This window comes from Micropterus salmoides, unplaced genomic scaffold, assembly GCF_014851395.1.
Source record: "Micropterus salmoides isolate LMB-PRFRI ecotype aquatic unplaced genomic scaffold, ASM1485139v1 Ms_hic_scaffold_20, whole genome shotgun sequence".
Taxonomy (NCBI): domain Eukaryota; kingdom Metazoa; phylum Chordata; class Actinopteri; order Centrarchiformes; family Centrarchidae; genus Micropterus; species Micropterus salmoides.
This window is the reverse complement of record NW_024041151.1, coordinates 28,443,252-28,464,755: the sequence shown is the minus strand read 5'-3', so window position 1 is coordinate 28,464,755 and position 21,504 is coordinate 28,443,252. Positions and strand designations below refer to the sequence as shown.

At 39.3% G+C, this 21,504-nt stretch overlaps 1 protein-coding gene across 2 annotated transcripts in view; it reads left to right on the top strand.

Moving 5' to 3' along the window:
- Positions 1-858: 858 nt before the first annotated feature.
- Positions 859-21,504, top strand: part of LOC119914376 (WD repeat-containing protein 7) — a 127,567-nt gene continuing 106,921 nt past the window's right edge. Inside the window, exons 1-12 of one of the 2 annotated variants that reach the window (XM_038733660.1) lie at positions 859-1,030; positions 2,647-2,818; positions 2,951-3,057; positions 5,387-5,465; positions 5,775-5,949; positions 9,162-9,223; positions 9,608-9,727; positions 9,843-9,988; positions 10,119-10,221; positions 19,380-19,527; positions 20,651-20,766; positions 20,950-21,082. In XM_038733660.1, the coding sequence (XP_038589588.1) occupies positions 2,660-2,818; positions 2,951-3,057; positions 5,387-5,465; positions 5,775-5,949; positions 9,162-9,223; positions 9,608-9,727; positions 9,843-9,988; positions 10,119-10,221; positions 19,380-19,527; positions 20,651-20,766; positions 20,950-21,082 (1,348 nt within the window). In that variant the 5' untranslated portion in view covers positions 859-1,030; positions 2,647-2,659. Of the gene's footprint in view, positions 1,031-2,646; positions 2,819-2,950; positions 3,058-5,386; positions 5,466-5,774; positions 5,950-9,161; positions 9,239-9,607; positions 9,728-9,842; positions 9,989-10,118; positions 10,222-19,379; positions 19,528-20,650; positions 20,767-20,949; positions 21,083-21,504 lie in introns of both variants that reach the window. The other variant, XM_038733659.1, reaches the window with a different exon arrangement.

Sequence of the window (21,504 nt, the reverse complement as noted above, 5' to 3'; positions counted from 1 at the left end):
ATTATCTTTAATAAAGGAGTTTATTTTCACTGAAACTACCTTTTCAAGTATCTCCCTAGTAATTGGATCCAGTGACAGAGGCAACAGGGGCAGCAGTGGTGATTCCCAGTCACCAGTCTGGTGTCAGTAAGAGAACATCAGATGACTTGAGTGTAATTCTGTCAAATTATTCGCATTTCTGTTAGCATTAGAGTGGGCGGAAGGTGTGAAGGCAAGTAAAACACTCATCTGTAGAGACTCTGTAGTGTCAGCACTGTCGAGCATTAAAACAGAATCAGCTGGAAATCAAAGACCTAGTAGGCCTGTATGAAGTACTGTTCACTAATTCAAGGCTAGTCAGTCAAGGTAAGACATTACATTCATGTGGGTACCAGCACGCTCAGGAATCTCAGGAAATGAGACTACACAAGTTAGAAGGAAAAGGGTGATTTGGAGAGAAATAATCAAACAGTGTTAAAACACTTGGAATAGTGCGACAAAAACACACTTACATGAAATACAATATAAAGTAGGACGGGTAAGAAACAGTGGAACCAACAGAAAAGAGCAAATAATTACGAGTAAAAAGAATTGCTCACAGCACCTTAAATAGCACAGGCCTACTCTTCCTCACAGGGAAACATCCAAGAAAAGCAGACAGTGGAACATGTTCTGACTTTATGCAGGAAGTATGACGCTAGGCCAGGATAAAAGATGTGCTTGAATGTGGGGAACATGGTGGGGACACGGGCAGAGGGGAGGAAATTGATATTTAGGTTCCCGAAAGCAACCAGACTAATATCAAGGTTGTAATAGAACAGAGGAATAACCCCAGAAGGGGGCAGGAAAGCGACTTAAATGAAGCTATAAAGCTCCAAAGAAGAAGAAGAAGCCTCAGTTGTCTGTGATCAGCTGACAGAACAGATCGGTCAGTGGGAGAAGCAGCTAAAAACAAGCCGAAATTTTTCTGTTTTTATTTACCACGAAGGGAAACGTTCGTCTATAGGTCTTCCTTTAGTAGGAAATGTTCCAGTAGGATCCCATATTTCTGGTACGTAGCTTGTACACAAATGTCCACATAGTGTTTTGGTACCGTTAGCCATGTTGCTAACCCGGTGTCGTCGCGACATTGCTGGTGTTAATGTAACGTTAGCACTTCATAGATCACTGCACAGCTAATCTGTCCCCTGATGTCTCACAGCCAGTGACAGGTAGCTATCAGTTAAAATAGCTGTTTCACTGCTGGCTTTCTCCCAGATGCCAGCGTCTGTCCTGCAGCCGGCTTATTTTAAAAACACAAACTGTTGATGTTTTCGTTGATTCGTGACTCGTTGACGGTGTGTCCGTGTCTATGACAGGACCGATGTGTTGATGTACTGACAGGTCGTAATGTAACGTTAATGTTCATGTTAAGGTCAGCATGTTGATGTCTGACTGTTGAAATGGATGTACGATAATGTGCCAACAAGCTAAACGTTAGCATGTTAGCATAACGTTACTAACGTGCTATGTGTTTGGCATCTTTACCCATTCCATGTCTTTAAACGGCTGGCCTTCGTGGAAAAGTCTATCAACATATGAAATAAGTATTCATTTGCAAGTTCAGTAAATGCCCCACGCCCCTGTCTGCACATTAAGTAACTGTGTATATATATATGAATCAACCGATTAATCATACTTAAGTTGAATAGGACATTAGATTAGATCTTTTTATTATTGTGCTCAAAACAGTGAAAGTGAGTTTAGCAGCTCTTTGGTAGTGTGCAGCATTAAAAATTAAAAAATAAACAAAACAAAATAATAAAGTTTAAGTAGCAAAACAAGGGGAGTCTGATGCACAGGAAAAAAATATATGAATACATATATGATAAAAGTCAAATAAAAAGTAAATTAAAAATGACAATCAAAAGAATAAACAGGATAAAAAGCAATAAACAATTCAAGGCAAAACGGTAAAAGATTGCATACTGGCCATAAGACATTCCAAACAAAAGTCAGGGCAGGCTGCCGCAGTGGCTCAGATTATAGAATTTACCTACAGTTTGAGAAAACTGAAAGACTTGTCAGAGGACCTCAGAGGGAACCCTGACTTATACGTTACAAGCATGACGGATTCTGCAGTAGTGTGATGCAAGACCATATTTTTGATGAACTAGTAATATAACTAAATCAATGCGGGTTGTTTAATCCCAACCCCAGTGCTTAGAAACTTTAGTCTCTACAGTATGGCTGGGCAATATGGTTGTACATACTGTCTGTTTACTCCAAAGTATCTATGCCTTTAGTATCTCTGTTTGTGTTCGACTGCTGTGGGCAACTCGGTGAGCAGGTCTGCTATATGAGAATATAGAATTTGCAGGATTTGTTTTAGAGCACTCGATCAGCCAAAACAGGTTCTCATCAGGTTATTTGACGTATGAAGGTTTCTCATTTGGTTTTCCAGAAAAGTACACCATCGTGATATGTTTTGACATCACAATATCAAGCTTATTTGCAGACATAAAACAACAGAACGGCGACTGTTCATTCACACTCATAAAAAGACTGTGAGAATATAAATTTGTCATGTAGTGATAAAAGATAACCGCTGCTGAGCCATTTTTTACAGTGGCGTCTGTACTGCTCGTCTTCTGAACAGTGCCTCATCATTTTCATTTTCTTCCCAAGACACATCAGCATAATGTCGGGGAACAGCTTGGTTCTACCCATAGTGCTGTGGGGCCGCACAGCTCCCACCCACTGCATCAGCAGTCTGCTGGTGATGGACGACTTCAGCACCATCATCACTGGCTGCCATGACGGACAGATTTGCCTCTGGGACATGACGCCTGAGTTGGAGGTACTGATGAGGGTGAAGGTGGTGGTGATGTTGGTGGTTGTGTGTGTGTGTGCGTTTCTCACCTCTCTCTTATTTAACGCTGCTTCTCATCGTCTGATTATAACCCCCTGTTGCTCTTTGTTTTCTGCTCAGATCTGTCCCAGGGCCATGCTGTTTGGTCATACAGCCTCCATCACCTGTCTGTCTAAAGCCAGCGCGTGCAGTGACAAACAGTACATTGTCAGTGCATCAGAGAGCGGGTACGTATGTTCTCATCACACGCACATCTATCAGAAGTTTCACGTAGATGGTGATTGCTTGCTCTAAAATGTCAGAACAGAAAGATTTTTAATTTTTTAAAAAGTCATCCAGAATCTTCCACACTTACTGTTTTCTTTTCACTTGTACACCAGTTGTCCAGGGCCCTGTTTCAGAAAGCAGGTTTAACAAACTCTGAGCTCTGAGTTGACTGAGCCTGAGAAGTGAAACTCAGTTGTTGGTTTTAGAACAGCTGATCAGAATACGTTCTGTCAATGTTCAACCTGATGGAAGAGCGTGCGTGGGGATATAAAAAAGCCATCACCAATGGAGCTCAGATATTGCGATTCACCATGGCAACGGGTAAATAAAGGAAGAGCCTCCATTTTAATTGGGTGAAGCTAGAAAAATGAATGCATGCCAACGTGGACCATGATTTTTATGTTAAAACACAGGAGTGGAGGAAGGAACAGTACGTTAACAATATTGTATCGTTGCTCATTCATCGTTTACCAGACATATAGCGCATTACATTTATTTTACCTGACAGGACAAAATGCAGATGGCAATAACTGAAGATGAAAATATGGATCAAATATAAAAGACACAGTTCACTCATGGACCTGTGTTTGTAAAGTCACAGTCACACCCAGTGGGTTAGCCTATTAATGATTTTTTTCCAGTGGAAAATGTGTCTATAGGTTCAAACCGATGTTGTAGACATTTATTTTACATTAATAAAATCTGTCTCATTTCGTATTTTATGAAGTGATGTCAAAACATATTAATTTCAGACTATCAGCAGTTAATAATGAAAACTCACTTTTATAATACATTTAGCCTATTTGTTTCACTCAGAATTAGTCACATTATCTCCAACATGATAGGAATGTTCCAATCAGTGTGATTACAATATGAAAGATTACAGTTCATTGATCAGTTTTACACAGATAACACAGTGATTACTGCAGTAATGTAGCCCACGGTAAGTGTTTCAGTAAAACTGTTGCCCCCCTGACAGCTGCCTTAATGTCCACAGAATCAGTGTTATAAAGAAGGAAAGTGTAGCCTTTAGATTTTATTCTGGGCTGAGGATAAATCCATGATGTCCAAAGATGACACTCTGTCCTTACATCAATGACAGATTGATCGTAAAAGCGGTCATGTTCAAGATCATGTTTGGGTAAAAAAAACTAACAGCCTATCTAACCGGGATTTTAATGTTTCTAAAGACGTAAATGCGTTTGGATATGTGCTTTCATATCAGCAGTATGAATGAGGAAATGAGACGTGTGTCAGACAGCTGCTTCAGGCTCCGCAGGAGGGGAGGAGTCAGAGAGAAACTGTTTATCCTGTGAACCAAACCTCCTCAGGAGGAGGTTTGGTTCACAGCGTAAGTTGCTGGAGTTCCTGATCTTGAGTTTATTTGATCTCGATCTCTGAAACAGAAAACCCAGAGTTTCCTTCATCTCAGGCTCAACATACTCAGAGTTTTCACTAATCCTGCTTTCTGAAAACGGGGCCCAGGTGTCTCCTACATTGTTTCTTATTTTATTATTGTTATCGCATTGATCTGTTTGATATATATCTGACTAAGATACATACGAGATTATCTAAGTTGCAATCAGCTAATTTCAGGCCAGGTGACTCATCAGTTAATCAGTGGTTACAGTACTACAGAGGTGGACACATGGTTCTGATAAAAAAATTCAGAAGGAAGGAGTATTTTAATGCAGTAAAAATAGTCTCTGAAAAGCTATGCTTCTCTGTTAAAGAGAATAAACTACCACCTTTTAAAAATATTTGTATAAAAATTGAATATCATATGGGATATTGGACATGAGAATTTGAAAACCCATACTGATATATCGGCTGATATTTTTTTTCTTCAACAAATCAAGATCACATGACATAATGCAGTTTAAAAATAAACTTTTTTATTATTATTATAAATAGTTCTTTGAACAAAAGTAGAGCTGATTGCTGTGGGTGGATTCATCTTTGGGTGGATTTGTGGTGTTTCAAACATGCGTTTCCTACTGGAAGACCTTCAGTTGCAGAGTGCCCTCTGGTGGACAAACTATGCAATGACAATACTCATTACAAACTGTGCATTATTGAAGGATCTATCTCTGTGTTTCTTTTTTAACGGTCATTAATCGTCTATTATAAACACAGATACGGATTTATCTGCAATTAGCTCATATCGGCTGATAATATCGGCTCACTGATTTATTGGTCAGGCTCTAAATATAAACCACAGGATGTAAGTTTAACTGCAGATCATTTCCTACTCAGTTATGTCTAACTTCCGTTTGTTTGTGTTTTCAGAGAGATGTGTTTATGGGATGTGAATGATGGACGCTGTATAGAGTTCACCAAGTTGGCGTGTGCTCACACTGACATACTAGTAAGTCAGACACTGAGGGGTGTGCAGTTTCTGCAATAGTGTAGCTCACATGGTCATTTCATTTCATTTCCACAGCACTAATTACATTAATACAACGTTATTTTATTCTCTCCAATCTGCTGTTCTCAGTTTCTCTTTTTAACACAAATACTCTTGATTCAATTCTACTTTTTTTGAAGTGATTGGCCCTTGACTTTGCTGTAAGGCTAAAACGTTGTTTTAACTTTTGACTCTCTCCTCCTCCTGTTCTCATCTCCCTCCCTCTCTGTCTCTCCTCCATGTTTCTCCTCCTCCTCTGTGGTTCTCCAGTTCTATCAGTTCACCATCGGCACTCAGAGGGAGGGACGTCTGCTTTGTAATGGCCATTACCCAGAAATCCTTGTGGTGGATGCCACCAGCCTGGAGGTCCTGTACTCACTGGTGTCCAAGATCTCTCCTGACTGGATCAGCTCCATGAGCATCATCCGATCCCACCGAACACAAGGTGAGAGACACATGTGGAGCTAGTAGGCCGATTTTAATAATGCATGTGCTGACCAGTGATTTTGATTCTGTACATACCAGTAGGTCTGTGATTTTCATCTCCTGTCCCTCTAATATTTACAGGCCCATTTATCTGCTGCTTTATATCCGATCCACCTGTTATTTAAACCTCGTCTGCAGAGACATTTTAAAAGTATCAGAAAGTATCAGTGAGTGTTGAAATTTGAATTATTGTACCAACTAAAGAAAACCTTTTTATGACAGAAGGCCTCACAAGTAGCCCCATGACTGTAATCAAATTAACCGTAATGATGTCATATTACATATTATTTTTTTGCTAGTCTGCCTTTCTATCACCAAACCTATTTTTGTCAAGTGAGCTTCACAATAGAGAGCCTAAGTCACTTGCTTCTGCTTCCGGCCCATGGGACCTTATTTAAAAAAAATAATTTTTGATCCTGTTTGAACTGAGCCCTGAATTACACACATGATGTTTGTCAGTTTAAAAGAAAGTTGCAGTTTGTCGTAAATCAGTCATTTTGTGTGAAAACCGTTCAATGAACTACAGCTCTCGTCTCGCACAATATACATCACCACCATGTTAGCGCGGTAATGCTAGCTAACGTTCATTGCTTGGTTGCTGCTAGCTATGTAACTCAGCTATGTTCCACACAGAAATATCTCTCACCTGATGTGTTTAATCCAATGACTGTCCTTTTATCACATCATCTACACATGGAGTTGTTTGACGTTAGCTTCTTCAGTACCGTTAGCTTCAGTCATTCAGAGAAAATGTTACAATGTGACCTATGCGACTTTTGGGTTTGTAGTCTTTGTAATTATGTATTTTTACAGTCTTATACCTCAACAGTTTTACATCAAACTGTGACTTTCTTGACTTTTAAATGTATATTTTAAATTGACCATCATCATATGTGTAATTCAGAGCACAATTCAAATGGGATCAAAATATTAATTAGTCGTCTCTTGCCATTGACTACTGTACATTTTTATTCCAAAGTAAGGTCCCATGGTGGTCCACCGGAAGGGAAGGGACTTGGGCTCTATTGCTGAAAAATGATGTTATGTTGAATGGCATTAAGCTTTTAGAAAAACAATTCGAGTAGTTTGCAACTCTCTGTTTAAATAAAGTCTCACCTGTCTCTCAAATAATAGTCAAATTGTAAAAACTAATTGTTAAACTCAAAGACTTAGTAGTAGTTCAATGTCTTTTCCCAGGTTTGGGGAACAATGACACAGCATGACGGCCATCTGCATTGTTGGTGGCATTAATTGCATCATTAATCATTATACTGTGTGCGTGTTCAGTTGATACACAAGCATTTTATCTGCATTTCCCAATTTTCAAAATGTTTCGTCCTCAAGTTGTATAACGCAAAAGCAGACTCATGACGTGTCATTGCTTATGCAACCAATCTTGCCATAAGTTATTGTTAATTCAGAAACCTATTATTTTGGTAAATTGTATGTTTTATCTCCAGGTCTTTTCTTTGTAACTTATCTCTGCTCTGGTGAGATGGGAAGCTAATGATCCAGTCCCTACAAACTGCGTCCCAAACTGTTTAAATGGGGGTTTCAGGGATTGTTTTTAATTCAAAGAATTGTTTAACCGTTGAATTAAGTTGATACATTTACTAACCTGAATAGTAAATAAAGCAGAATTGGTTTGATTTAGATTCTCTTTTGTAAAAGAGGGCAAAGGTTTAATAAAACTGGAGCACCAATGTTTTCCATTTATGATTGCATGTTAATATGCTAAATGATCACATTATCCTGACATGTTAAAATAATAATGGATAATGAAAATGATTGTTAGTTGCAGCCCTAACCATGTGAAATGTGTCCAAGGAAAGTTAAAAACAAGGGCAACTTGCTTTGAAGACGAATGTTGTTATGATCGTTGAGGCAAAGTATGAACGAGCGTCGTTGGCATGGCCACATGAGGCCAACTGTGGGCATTTAAGTTTCCTGGGAAGAGATGAAAGGACAGCATTGTAGATGGGGGAGAAGTGGTGTCTGAGCCCTCCTCACCGTTGAGAGATGCTTTCTCTATGTTAGTGTAAATAGCTTCTTTGAATCTGTCTTCCTGGTCCAAAATATATACTACATACTAAAATATAAATAACACTTTTGTTTTTGCCCACATTCATCATGAGCTGAACTCAAAGATCTAAGACTTTGTCTGTGTACAAAAAAGGCCTATTCCTCTCAAATATTGTTCACAAATCTGTCAAAATCTGTGTTAGTGAGCTCTTCTGGTAACAAGCAATTTGAAGACATCACTTTCTCTGTGTGGCATATCAAGATGCTGATCAGATAGCATGGGGATTGCACAGGTGTGTCTTAGGCTGGCCACAATAAAAGGCCTCTTGAAAATGTGTGGTTTCACTGTATTGTGGGTGTCCAAAACCCCCAGTTTCTGGTTTGTACATACATGCTGTCTGCCATCTGCTCTGTAAAGTGAAAACCATGATTAATCCGTGAAGAGATCACCTGAATGTGAGCATTTGCCCACAGAAGTCGGTTACAACGACAATCTGCAGTCAGGTCAAGACCCCGATGAGGACGACAAGCATGCAGATGAGCTTCCTTGAGATGGTTCCTGACAGTTTGTGCAGAAATTCTTTGGTTATGCAAACTGATTGTTGCAGCAGCTGTCCGGGTGGCTGGTCTCAAACGATCTTGGAGGTGAAGATGCTGTATGTGGAGGTCCTGGGCTGGTGTGGTTACACGTGGTCTGCAGTTGTGATGCTGGTTAGATGTACTGCCAAATTCTGTGAAACGCCTTTGGAGACGGCTAACGGTAGAGAAATTAACATTCAGTTCACGGCAACAGCTCTGGTGGACATTCCTGCAGTCAGCATGCCAATTGCACGCTCCCTCAAAACTTGCGACATCTGTGGCATTGTGCTGTGTGATGGAACGGCACATTTCTGAGTGGCCTTTTATTGTGGCCACCCTAAGGCACACCTGTGCAATACCCATGCTGTCTGATCAGCATCTGTGAGGTGGATGGATTATCTCGGCAAAGGAGAAGTGCTTTCCTTGGATAACTGACCTGGATGACTGATAATCTTTAGACATGTGAAATGTACAGATGTTAATATGCTCTCATGTAAACTGTTAACAGGCAAATGTTTTAATGCTTAACCATGAGTGACCAGCTTTGACGCTGTCTCTCTGTCTCTATAGAGGACACCGTGGTGGCAGTGTCCGTGACAGGGATTTTGAAGGTCTGGATTATCACAGCTGAGGTCAGCAGGATGCAGGTACACCGCCATACAGATGTTTATTTAAAAAAACAACAACACCAGTCTTGTGTCAAACCAAAGTATTGACAGTATTGCTATGACTATTATGGAACATTTATATTGGTTTAGAATTATGTGTAGACATGTATCACTCATACTGTGGGGGCATAAAACTGTTTTCCTGTCACATTGTGGGGACTCGCCTTCATTTTGAGGACAAAATGCAACTCAGCCCATAATGTGAAGACTTGGTTTAAGGTTAGGATTAGGATAAGGGTTATGCAAGTAGTGGTTATGGTTAGGGTAAGTCTTGAGGCAACAGATGTAAGTCAATGCATTGTCCTCCTGAAGTGATGGAAACAAGACTGTGTGTTCATACTTGTTCAGGACCTGGATCCTGTGTTTGAAGAAGAATCCAAACCCATCTACTGTCACGGCTGTCAGAGTATTTCCTTCTGTACCTTCACCCAGAGCAGCCTGCTGGTTGTCTGCTCCAAGTACTGGAGGGTAAGAACCTGCAATACCACTAAGTAATACTACCCAGCATGTACTGGAGTATAGTACTTCATGGACCTGAAATTTTGGCCCGAGCTGACAGCTATCTCTTACTCTTGTGTGTCAGGTGTTTGATGCAGGTGATTACTCGTTACTCTGCTCAGTAGCGAGTGAGGGCGACCAGGCCTGGACTGGAGGTGAGTTCATAGCCGCAGACAAAGTCATCATCTGGACCGAAGATGGCTGCAGTTATATCTACAAGCTGCCTGCCAGGTAAACCTGCTGCTCTTCCGGCTGTCACATCACTGCTCAGTAGGGCTGGGTGATATGGCAAAAAAGTGTTATCACGAAAAATGGGCAACACAAACACTGCATGCTTAGACTTACTCTGTTTTTTCCTCAGCTGTCTGCCTGCTAGTGAACATTTCCGCAGTGATGTTGGGAGAACCAAAGAAGGCTCGATCCCTCCACTGGTATACAGCATTGTCAACCACTCAGACAAACAGGTCGGTCCTCTGTCCTTCACTCTATCAGTTTATTATAGACACATGTGGTTGACGCTTTAAAGCTAAACTGAGAAGTGGACATGTTTAAATCAAATGCTTGGAAGTTTCAGCAAATTAGTTTCCAGTCCAACACATGGCTATTTTTCTTGTTTTAGAAAAAAGGGACCTATGTAAAGGCTGTTTCATAACACTTATTCAGCAAACATATTGTAAACTAAGCTTTGTAATTGTTGTGCCTGACAAATTATATTAAATCCCTCCAGTAATTTCCCTCTAATAATAGACAGATGTTGTTGTTTGCTAACTTTAGCTGTTTCCAGAGATATTATGATATTCGATTAAGGCTTAACTATATCAATGTACAATTTCTATCTGATCCACTATTTCTTGCCCATTGTTACTGTAAATTTACAAACATGACTTTTATAAACATAAAACTTTGACACAGGGGATCTAATTGATGTGAAGGGGCTTCCAAATCTGGCTGCTCATTTGTGGACTGGACTAGCGTAATTTAGCAAACAACTGATGGAACTTTTTGTCTGCATCTGTACAGGTAGCTGTGCCTAGTTGTCCTGTGTTAGCAGTCTGTGTTTTGTTTGTACTGATGGTGTTTGAGTTGATTTAGGCTCATCAGGGCTCAGGGCACATGGATTAGACCTATACATTTTTTAAAGGTGAGAAGGAAAGAGTAGTGAAGTCAAAGTGTGCTCCTGTAGTTTCAGTCATCTCGGAGGAAATCCCGACTTTTGAACTACTGTTTTTCTGCACGTGTATTTATCAGCAGTATTCAGTATTTTTACAAAACGTTAACGTTGCTTAACGCCACTCTCTCCTGACGAGTCCCAGCATCACTGGTAGTAGCGGCCGGATTCCCGTCAAAGATGGTGTGTTCAAGAACGCAGTAACGCAGCGTTACTTGGATTAGTGACTTTAATAATATTACTGTTTTAGAAAAGTAATCCGTTACATTATTAGTTACTGGGAAAATATCTGAAGTAAGTGTTAACTTTCATTGATGGTAACTTAACAGTGATTGGAAAAAAAGTAGACACTTTGACCTGTAGAGGGGTGACTATACTGTATGCCCTTTTATGCCACAATGTTCTCTTACATGCTGTTTCTTTAAACGCAGTAAACCTGCTAAAATAGGCCATTGACTCCTTTCCCTTTGCCTGTAGATCAGTTTGCCTTTCTGTTTTCTTCTGATGTGTCACTTTTGAACCCGCTGGAAAACAGGGTTAGTAAACAGTAGAAAGCAGCATGGAAGCCTGAGACAATGTTATGGCGGTTACTTTTTTATATCTTTTAGTCTCTCTTTCAAACTCAATGCAGACTAATTTGGGACAATGTTTGAGAGCTGCTTGAATAGAGACCGATGGAACTTGTGTCTGAGATGACAAAGAGACGCAGCATTGCACCGGAAAAGGGGCAAAAATTCTTGTTTTCGCTAGTGGTCGACTCGACCAGTATGGGTATTTCAATAGCCAATGCCGATATTTAGAGAGCAGAGTGGCCGGTATATAAAATGCTGATATCAAAACAAACAAAAGTCACTCCTTTATTCCATGCAGAGTGCAATCAACCTCGTGAGTGCCGATGTCTGCTGATGCTGATTATCTTAAAATGCCAGATATCGACCCGACTAATTGGCCCGATTATCACTTTGATCACTGCCGATCAGAGCACTGCTGGAATAAGTGGTGTAGAAATGTATGTTTTACTGCATTTACCATGAGCCATTGTAAAACCGGTTATTCATAAGCAACCAGCCTGTATTTGATAGTATTGGCTATTGTAGGAGCCTGTGGTTTGAATACCAGCTTTTATTTGAGACTTGATAATGAAAAATACTAAATTAACAGTTTTGCTAGTACTTTCTAAGAATAGCTAAATCATCAATAACTTTAAGTCTTAATTCAGATGGTGAATGGTTGAGATCAATCCATGTGTGTGTGCCTGACCCTTGGTGTTTTGTGTGTACTTCGTAGTTGTGATTTCATTTTGGACCTTTTACTATGTTTTTATGTGTATTTATAGTTTATAATCTTGTAAATATTTATTTGTTGTCTGTCCCTTTTTGTTATTTTTGTTGTTCCTTTTATTGTTCTGTTCTCTGATGCTGCCACGCCCCCCTCCTTTGACCTCCTCACTCCTCTCAGAGGGAAGGAGAAGGAGGTGAGAAGGAGCAGGAGGTGGTTGTGGAGGGGATGTGGCTACCTGCCAGTGGGTGCGACATGGAGCTCTACACCGCTGAGCTGCTGTACCACCACCACCCTATAGAGGCGCCAGTAAGCCCCAGAAAATGCACACTTAAAGCCAAAGGCAGGAAGAAGAAGGTTGACCTTGATGGCTGAGCTGCAAAAGCTAAAATGGGACATAATCACAGCGCTTACACCATTTTAGGAGCCTTTATTTGAAATATAATCTTAAAAAATGTAGGATTCATTGATTCCAAATTCATGCCATTGTGCGTGTTTGAATTGGGCCAAATGTTTACATGTGAGTATGCAAAATAGTTCAAATTAGATTTTTTTTTAAATGAAGTATTATTATACTATTGAAAGGACCATACCAGTGGTTGAGCACGTTTTAGCCCATTTACTACAAATTGCTCATTCTCTATATTATGGCTGAATATCCATTGTTTGAATATGTCCTGTAGTGATGGGTTATTTATTAAATTAAGACCAGAAGGAAAACAGTAAGCCAACATGGGCACTGTATTAAAGATAATGTGAATTCGGTTTATTGTTGTTTCTTGTATTATAAAATAGTCTAGTAATAGTAGTACAATCTCAGAGCCATGTCAGAGCATCTTTGAATGCACCTTTTTTGTATATATAACAACATTTAAAAAACATTAGGGACAACACTGAAAACAAGTTGTTTTAATTATCAATGGATAGGTCAGTTTAATATTTTTATTTGGATAAATTGGTATTTATTGTTAATTATACAATATTCCCTCAAACCTTCCTAAAACCTAAGGTCAAGTCTTCAGATGTCTGGTATTGTTTGACCAACAGTCTAAAACTCAAACTCAAAGAGTTGTAGGAGTTAAGCTCTGTGTGAGATTTTAAATGAACTTTTGAGAACAAGGCTGAAAATAGTAAATCGAGTTTCCTCCCAAATTCTTTGTATGAGTTGTGACTTTGCAGCTCTGCCAGAAAATAAAGACCTGAGATGAGAGGAGCAAACTGTGAGAACAGCAGTGCAAAGACAGACATCCACTCAGTGGCTCACATTCACCTTGCACCATGATAATAAACAGGGACGTGAGGTCAGTCTCATGCTGTTATCCTTTCTAAACCTCCATACTAACATGGTTCATTTCAGAAACAGAAAGAAGGGTTGAATCTGAATGAAAGAGCACCAAGTGGGTCTAAATGTAGAAGAAAAATTTTGCCTGTATGAGAACTGAAAGGGTTCTGCGATATCATGACTAATGCTAATTTACCTAGCATAACCTAGCTGAGAATTTGTGTTTGCACAATTAACAATATCATTCCAGGTTGATAAACTCATGTCTGTAGTGCACGCATTTGAAAATGTGTTAAATCAGAGTGGCTCAGTGGGAGTTTGATCTCCTGCCATCGATTGTTAAAAATTCTGCTCTTAAAAAATATTACAGATAGACAAAAATATAAACAAGCACAAAGTGAACATAAGTAAGAAAGTAAGAACACAGAAAAATGGAATTCTATTAATACCATATAATGAAAATAATCATAAGACTTTGAAGAAAACTACTGAGCTGAATCAGACAGAGCTTGACACATGGCATCTCTTTATCAATGTAGTCACAAGATGATAGTTTAAACAGTTATCTCACTCATCAAATGCGTGGCCTTTGCTGTGTGATGTTGCACCACTGCTAATTTTCTGTGAAGCTTAATAAACCTATAAAAAAACCTATAAAAAAATAATTATTGGTGTTTCAGGTGAGGAGCGCCTCCTCTATAACATGCTACATGAATTGCTTTTAAGGGAACATAGTGGTTCTGTATAACCTGACTGAGCATGTATAGCTTGTATATTGAAAAAAACAGCGGGCCAAGAAAGGACCCTTGCAGAACACCGTAATTAATGTCTCGAAGACTGCAATAAAAGGCAAAAGCAGATTCTTTAGGTAGGAGAATTAATTACATGTGCACAGGTGTTTGTGAATTCACACTGTAGCCTTCAGACTCATTTTGTGTTGGAATAGAGGTGTGAGCTGCTGAGTTGATGACATTGGACATGAACTGCCTGTTTTGTTTGCTCCTCTCTTTGTTTTCCTTCCTGCCTGACTAAGGAATTGACGTCATTCTGGCTCACCTGATTTCATGCTCTTTTCCCCACTAAAATAAAACTCCTCCTCCGAAAGCACCATCAGCCTCCTCATCTGTCTTCATACTTATGAAGATGCATGCAAAGTCCCCAAGCTGCTTTTTTTAACAAAATAATGACCCTCTTGAGGGTTCTCCTGAGTTTATGAGAAACAAGAAGTGATAGGAACACCATGACATGTTGGATTTGATTGTCTTCACCAGGCACCTGTCACGTTGGACTATAAAAGTTTATACTTTTATCTGTAACCTTGAAACACAAAGGATAAAAAACTAATGATGCGTACTTGACACGAAGGGGTCTAGAAGTTTTGTTGCTGGTGAAGTTTGGGTTTAAGAATTTTAACCCAAAAATAATAATAATTAATAATAATAATCCAGATGAAACCTCACCTACCTGCAGCACAGAGCCAATTAAAATGCACAAAAACTTCTTTTCACTATGCGCTGATGTTCTCTCTCTTTCTCTGCCTCTCTACTGCTGTCTGCTCAACATACAACACTCACTGACGTTGGATTTGTTTATTCACATCTTATATTGAGATGTGGCATTGTGTGTGTGTGTGTGTGTGGGTGTGTTATAGTGTGTTTAAGACACACTTGGTGGCATGGTTTGCAGACCCTCTCTGATCGCTCCCAGTGTTCAGATGAGCTGTAACAACTGAATGTGGTACACATCGGACACCGCAGCCGCTCCCTGCTTCTGTACCTCTTTGAAAATTGTAGCTGCCATGGTAACGGCAGCCCATGCTTCTTACACGCCCACAGGTTCACTGGGTTTCCTCCTGTCCATCATTATGACTGTGATGGATCATCACAGCCCTCCACCTAGCGGCAGCCCCCGGAAATGACCTTATTCATAATGACCCATTTGTTAATGATTCAGTTAAAGACATTTTACTCAACTTATGTGTCAGTTGTTTTGATGAATAAAGATAGAAATGATTTGTTTTGGTAGGCATCCCTGTCCAATGTGCATAGGACATGTAGGACATATCCTATTTATGCATTAGCATTATGCATGCTTAGAGGCTGAATTTGTTTTAGTAATACATTTTTTAAAACTTCTTTCAGCACAGTAAGGCTCCAAATCAACCTTTTGACTATAGACACGGTACACTTGTATGTATCATAACCTGGGCATGTGTGAAGCCATGGAGCTGTCAGAATAATAGTCAGGGCGTTGACAGATTGTTAGTCCCTGCCATAGCATGATACTGCAAACTAACTGACTGACCCTGCTGAGGCCCAGCTGTTTGATAATCCAAATCAGCAGAAAGATGAAGAGGAAAGTCCACCCTGAAGCAGAACTGCCAAGTCATGGCAGGAAGTGTTTCAGCTAAGCGGCCAGTCTCAGTCATTGTTTTCACTGCTGGAATTAACACCCTGTAACCTTCCCATATCCTGAACTTAGAAACCTTGTGAATAGGTTGTTCCTTGTGCTTCTACTGTATATTACAGGCTGGACACTTTCAGATATACGCCACTAAAAAGGTGACAGCAGGATCGACGTGTATGCACTGATAGGCGAGTAGACTACGTAGTTGCAGGGTTAGACATTTTAATCAGTGGCACTGATACTTTATTGTTTTTCTACCATGCTTATGGTACAAAAGCAATAAAGGTATGTATATTCTCTCCGACATGTGTTCTTTACCTCTATTTTTCTTTTTTGGCACCTGGCACTGCATTAAGTGGCACACTCAAGCTCTGTCTACTGCTGCTATTTTTCATTTACAATTGAGTGCAAGACCATGAGCGCCTTCAAGGAGAGTCAAAGTGTGCACTATTATCCCCATCTGTATGATTCATCATGGCTTGCCTCTGTGTGGCCAGTCAGGAAAAGTCTTTTGAAGTTGTAGGAGATGTAGTAAGTCCTAGTCTGTAAAGCATACAACTTCCTTTTTAGTATTATCTCGGCAGTGCCTAAATGTAGTTCAGTGGAAACAGAAGCAGAACCCATAACAATGGCTATATGTTACGTTTTGTTTAGTTCCTGCAGTGAAAATGGAAAATATGTAACAGTCCTGTAAACTGGTGAACACTAGCCCCATAAGCATAGTACCTTCTCCTATGTTAAAGTTATATCCTACAAGCTGGGAACTTATGAATTTCCAAATTATCTTAGTCTTCACACGTGTGTTCAAATGACTTTCTACTTATGCTCACTCACTCACTCACTCACTCACTCACTCACTCACTCATATATATTTATATATCTAGATATCTATAGGTATATATCTAGATATAATGTACAGTTTGGGAATAACACAAGTTAGTTCTGTTTCGGGGTGGATTGTTCCTTTTTAAGTCTAAAAAAACGCTATGCTGCCCTCCTCCCATCTGAACCATTATTTCCCAGTAACCTCTGGACTGCAAACCATGTGTTATAATTCCAGCAGTAGTTATTTTCCTGCTCTTGTATCCAGGGTGATAGATTTGACACCAACTGTCCACGTCTATGGCTCTTGATTTTGTCCATGATTTCCTTCAGTGGACAGGCGTTACAACTCACAGTGCTGCTGAACTGAGCAAAAGGAAACAAAGATGTTAATAGACAGTGGTAGCCCCCATAAAAGACACATAATCCACTCCTCTGTCTAACACACCAGGAGGGACAAATGTGAAGAAGGTCTGTGACTCATTAAGGCTACATAGGGTTAAGAAAGCTGGCCAGTTTTATGTTTTATTTTCAACTGAATTTGATCAAAAATCCCACCACTTCCCGAAGTTATTACTCAGTCAAACCAAATTTATAGAGATTGTAAACATCCTAATTGAACCTTATAACCAGGTTTTATCTATAAATCATGAGACGTTTTCTTCAGGATCAACAGTAATTCAGCTGATTGTTGTCTGTACATGCATCTGCTAACAGGAGCTGCCAGCTGCTAAGATTCATCAAAATGTAAAGACAATTAGACGTATCGGCTACAATACTCAGCCCACTGCTAACTCAGTGATTCACAATGTCATTTAATTCATTTTCACATACCTCAAATCATGATGGTAACTTAAATCAAAATCTACAAAAATGTGTCCTTTTTTGAAACAGAACTACGGCTCAGAATGTCTCCTCAAATTGGTTATTATAGATAAGTGAAGTGAAACCTGAAGTTCTGGGTTCTGATCCAGAGGTAATACATCTTAGTTCCAAACTCATAATAATAACAAAAATACCCATAAATCGATTGCAGCATTCCTCTGTTGGTAATTGTAAAGACTTAAGTGATCCCTTGATTTTTTTCCACTAACCCCATCATCAGGTCAAATTTAAAATGAAATATTAAAATTAAAATAATTTGGCCAATTCTTTGATTTATAACCAAATGCCTGCAATACAATGGCATTCCCATCAGCCTCTGTTGTATTTAGCATATTTTAGCTTGCTAACACACAAACCAAGATGATGATGAACATAGTAAACACATCTGCTAATCATCAACATGTTACTAATAGCATGTTAGAATGCTGATGTTAGCATTTAGCTTAAATCCCAGCTGTGCCTAAGCTCAGAGTTACAGAGCCTCCAGCATAGCTGTAGTCTAGACTGGTAGTATGTGAAAGATAGATAGATAGCTAGATAGATATATACTTATCCCGTGGGAAATTCAAGTATCCGGTAGCATACGAAACATACATATATTAAAATAAAATTAAAATAACAGGTGTAAATAGGTGTATGAATTTATATTAAAAAGCACCATTAACAAACATGAAGAACATGAAGTTTCTGTAATTTGTGAACAATATATATAGTGCCAAGAAGTAAGTATTGAATGGATATTCAGTACATGTAGTGGATTAATATGTCCAAATACTGTATATACAGCATGCAGGATTTATATTTACAGTGACAGTACATGTTGATATGTACATGTTAAAAACTGTGTGCTTTTTAAATTGTAAAAACAATCTAAAATGGAAGTAAGTGCATGTTTTGGTGTTATTGACACTATAAGACAGATTTAACAAAAAGTTTGACAAGTCAGTTGTTCAAAAGTTCCTCCCTGTGTATTGTGATCAGAAACGGAGACATGAAAACTGAACAAATAAGCACAAACAGAAAAGGTACCAGTCTTTTTCATTAAGTGACCTAAAACATGTATATAAATATATAATATAAAAAAACATGTATTGTTTCACATACCTATGATGTATTAGCACCTGGGAAAACAGCTGGCCACTTATATTTTGGTTAGCTTCAGTCACATGACCCTCATCCTATTTGTACCTGTAGCTTTAACCCCGCCAACCTGTGCTGCATTAGCACATGTTCTGATGACTGAAGCAACAGTAGGGGTGTGATTATTGGACATCTACAGTGTCTACATTTTGGTTTTATTGCGCTGCTACACTTCAGCCCTTACCTGAATGTAAGCGCCAGTAAACCCAAACTGTAGCTTAGAATAGGTCAGTATTTAAAATGATTGTTAAGGATTTTTACGTGTTCCTCAGCCTGTAGAGGAGTAAGACGTCTAGTTGAATAAGAGATGTGTGGTTCTGTTTTCCTGCAGTTTGCTGTGTGTTGTTGTTGTTGTTTTGTATGAAGGTAATCAGAGGGCAAACCAAACATTTCAGCTTCACATGGTCCTCAGACTTAGAACCAATAGGGCCAAATTGCCGTTAACTGCTTTGGGCTATATTTAAGGGAAAAATACTGTTAATTGTATAGAAAAATGTGAGTGCTCTGATTCATTCTAGGCTGAAATTCCCCAAAACACAACTTTTCCAGCTGTAACTGGGGAGTTTTGGGGCTTCAGGATTTCAGACGCTGACGTGTCTTTTATTTATTTATTTAATTATTTATTTCCGACCGTCCTCCAGCTGCTGATCTGCCCTCCTGTGACTCTGTTCTTCTTCGGCCGACGGGAGCCCTTCCATAAGCTGCTGATCCAGGGAGACTCAGCGGGCAGACTGTCCCTGTGGAGCATCCCAGACACGTCGCCTCAGCAGCTGCTTTCGACCCCTGCAGGTAAAGACTGTGTGACTGACATGACACACAGCCCCGCTGGTGTTTGTACAGTGACATTACAGAGTGATATTCTCCCCTCACAAATAATCTAACAGCTAGTTTTACAAAAATTTCATTAAAATTTGTTATATTTTAATAATAAAATAAAACCACTAAAATACATTAAAAAAAGCAGAGATAAAGTTATTTTTCCTACAACACCGCATTAGGGCCATTGTATAGGTTGAAAAACAAAACAATTACAGTGCCGGGGGAGAGGGTTAATATTCTGAGCAAAAAACTGGAATATTGTCTGAGATTATAATGATGTGCTTTGTTATGAAAGGCAATATACTCTATTGAGAGCAGGGTATGCTGATAAGGGCAGCCGTAACATTTAAGCTACTTTCACCATCCAGTATTATGAGATACTTCCTTTTTCCATGTAAATTTATCACTTTATATAAAAAAAAATTTTCTCAGAAAATGACCCCCCTCCCAAGGCTCCGAAATGTATTTTACCTACAACGGGCCTAATACGCTGTGCTGTCACAGTTTCATGCATGGTTTATAATAATCATATTGTTCTTCGCTTCTTGTAGTAAAGCACAAATATTTTCAACACTGACTTACTAAATGTGTGTTAAGAGTTTGTGTGAAGTAGGCAATATTGTTGAAATTTTTAGTTTTTTTTACAGGGCTCATGAATTGGGGGAATATGAATGTAATGTTGTAAAAATGAAAGTTAAGAAAAAGACAAGATTTTTTTTTTTTAACCTTAAACCAAAGTCAAACCAAAAATAGTGAATTGATTATCTAAAATAACAACAAAAAATGCTTTTCAGAGGCTGCCAATGTGCAATATGGAATGATAATATATTAAAACTATGTGTCTTTTACCTTTAACCCATGTCAGGGTTTCGCCCCAGAAATTGTTTTGTCAAAATGATAAGCCTCCTAGATTTTGATGTCACATCTTGATCTATTAGTTAGTAGGCGACCTTAGTAGATATTAGATATGACATTTGCTGCGTGAAATTGTGTCTGTGCTGTATGTCTCTGCTTGAAGTTAAGTGTTTTATTTCTAATAACTCACTTCTCTTTGGTTTTATCTGTATCTCTGTCTCACTCTGTTTCTGTGCAGAGCTGCAGGTGACGTCCACCATCAGTCTCCAGGAGGCGTTCGATAAGTTGACCCCCGTTTCTGCAGGGATCATTGACCAGCTCAGTGTCCTGCCTGGAAAAGAAGAACCCATCAAGGTTTGAACCCAGACAATCTAACTTCCTGACCAAAATGGCTTGTTTGAAGAATGTACTTTCACAATCTTTTGTATTTATAAAAGAAAAAACAAAACTGTCCTGCTTTCCTTTTATAGTTTCTCCTCATTTTCTCTTTAAGTCCGGTTGTGGTTCTTGACTGTGTGTGTGATTTGTTCCCCTCAGGTGACGGCCAGCGTGTACATCCCCTCTCAGGGTCGCCTGGTGTGCGGGAGAGAAGACGGCAGCATCATCCTGGTTCCAGCCACACAGACCGCCATCGTCCAGCTGCTGCAGGGGGAGCACATGCTCAGGAGAGGTGAGGGAGGATTATCAGCATTGTTCGTCCAGACTGCAACTCAACCTCATGTATTATAAGTAATAACAAACGTGTAGAGAGTGAATTGCCACAATAGTCACAGTGTTGTAATTAACAAGGAACTGCTCACAATTTCAACAAAGTTCTTGCAGGCCATCAAGTACGATCAAAAACTTCACACTGATTGTTTGGCAGATAGATGTTCAAGTCCCCTGGTAGTCCTGATGTGCAAAGAGCAGGGTGTTAAAAATAAGTAATAAAAGAATAAAGAAAGAAGGAAAGAAACCAGAGAATCCTGCACACTCTGCTTAACTTGTACTCAGGTCCTTAGACGTTCATCATAATGAAGAACAGCTATAATAAATGGAGTAGAACACACACACACACACACACACACACACACACACACACACACACACACA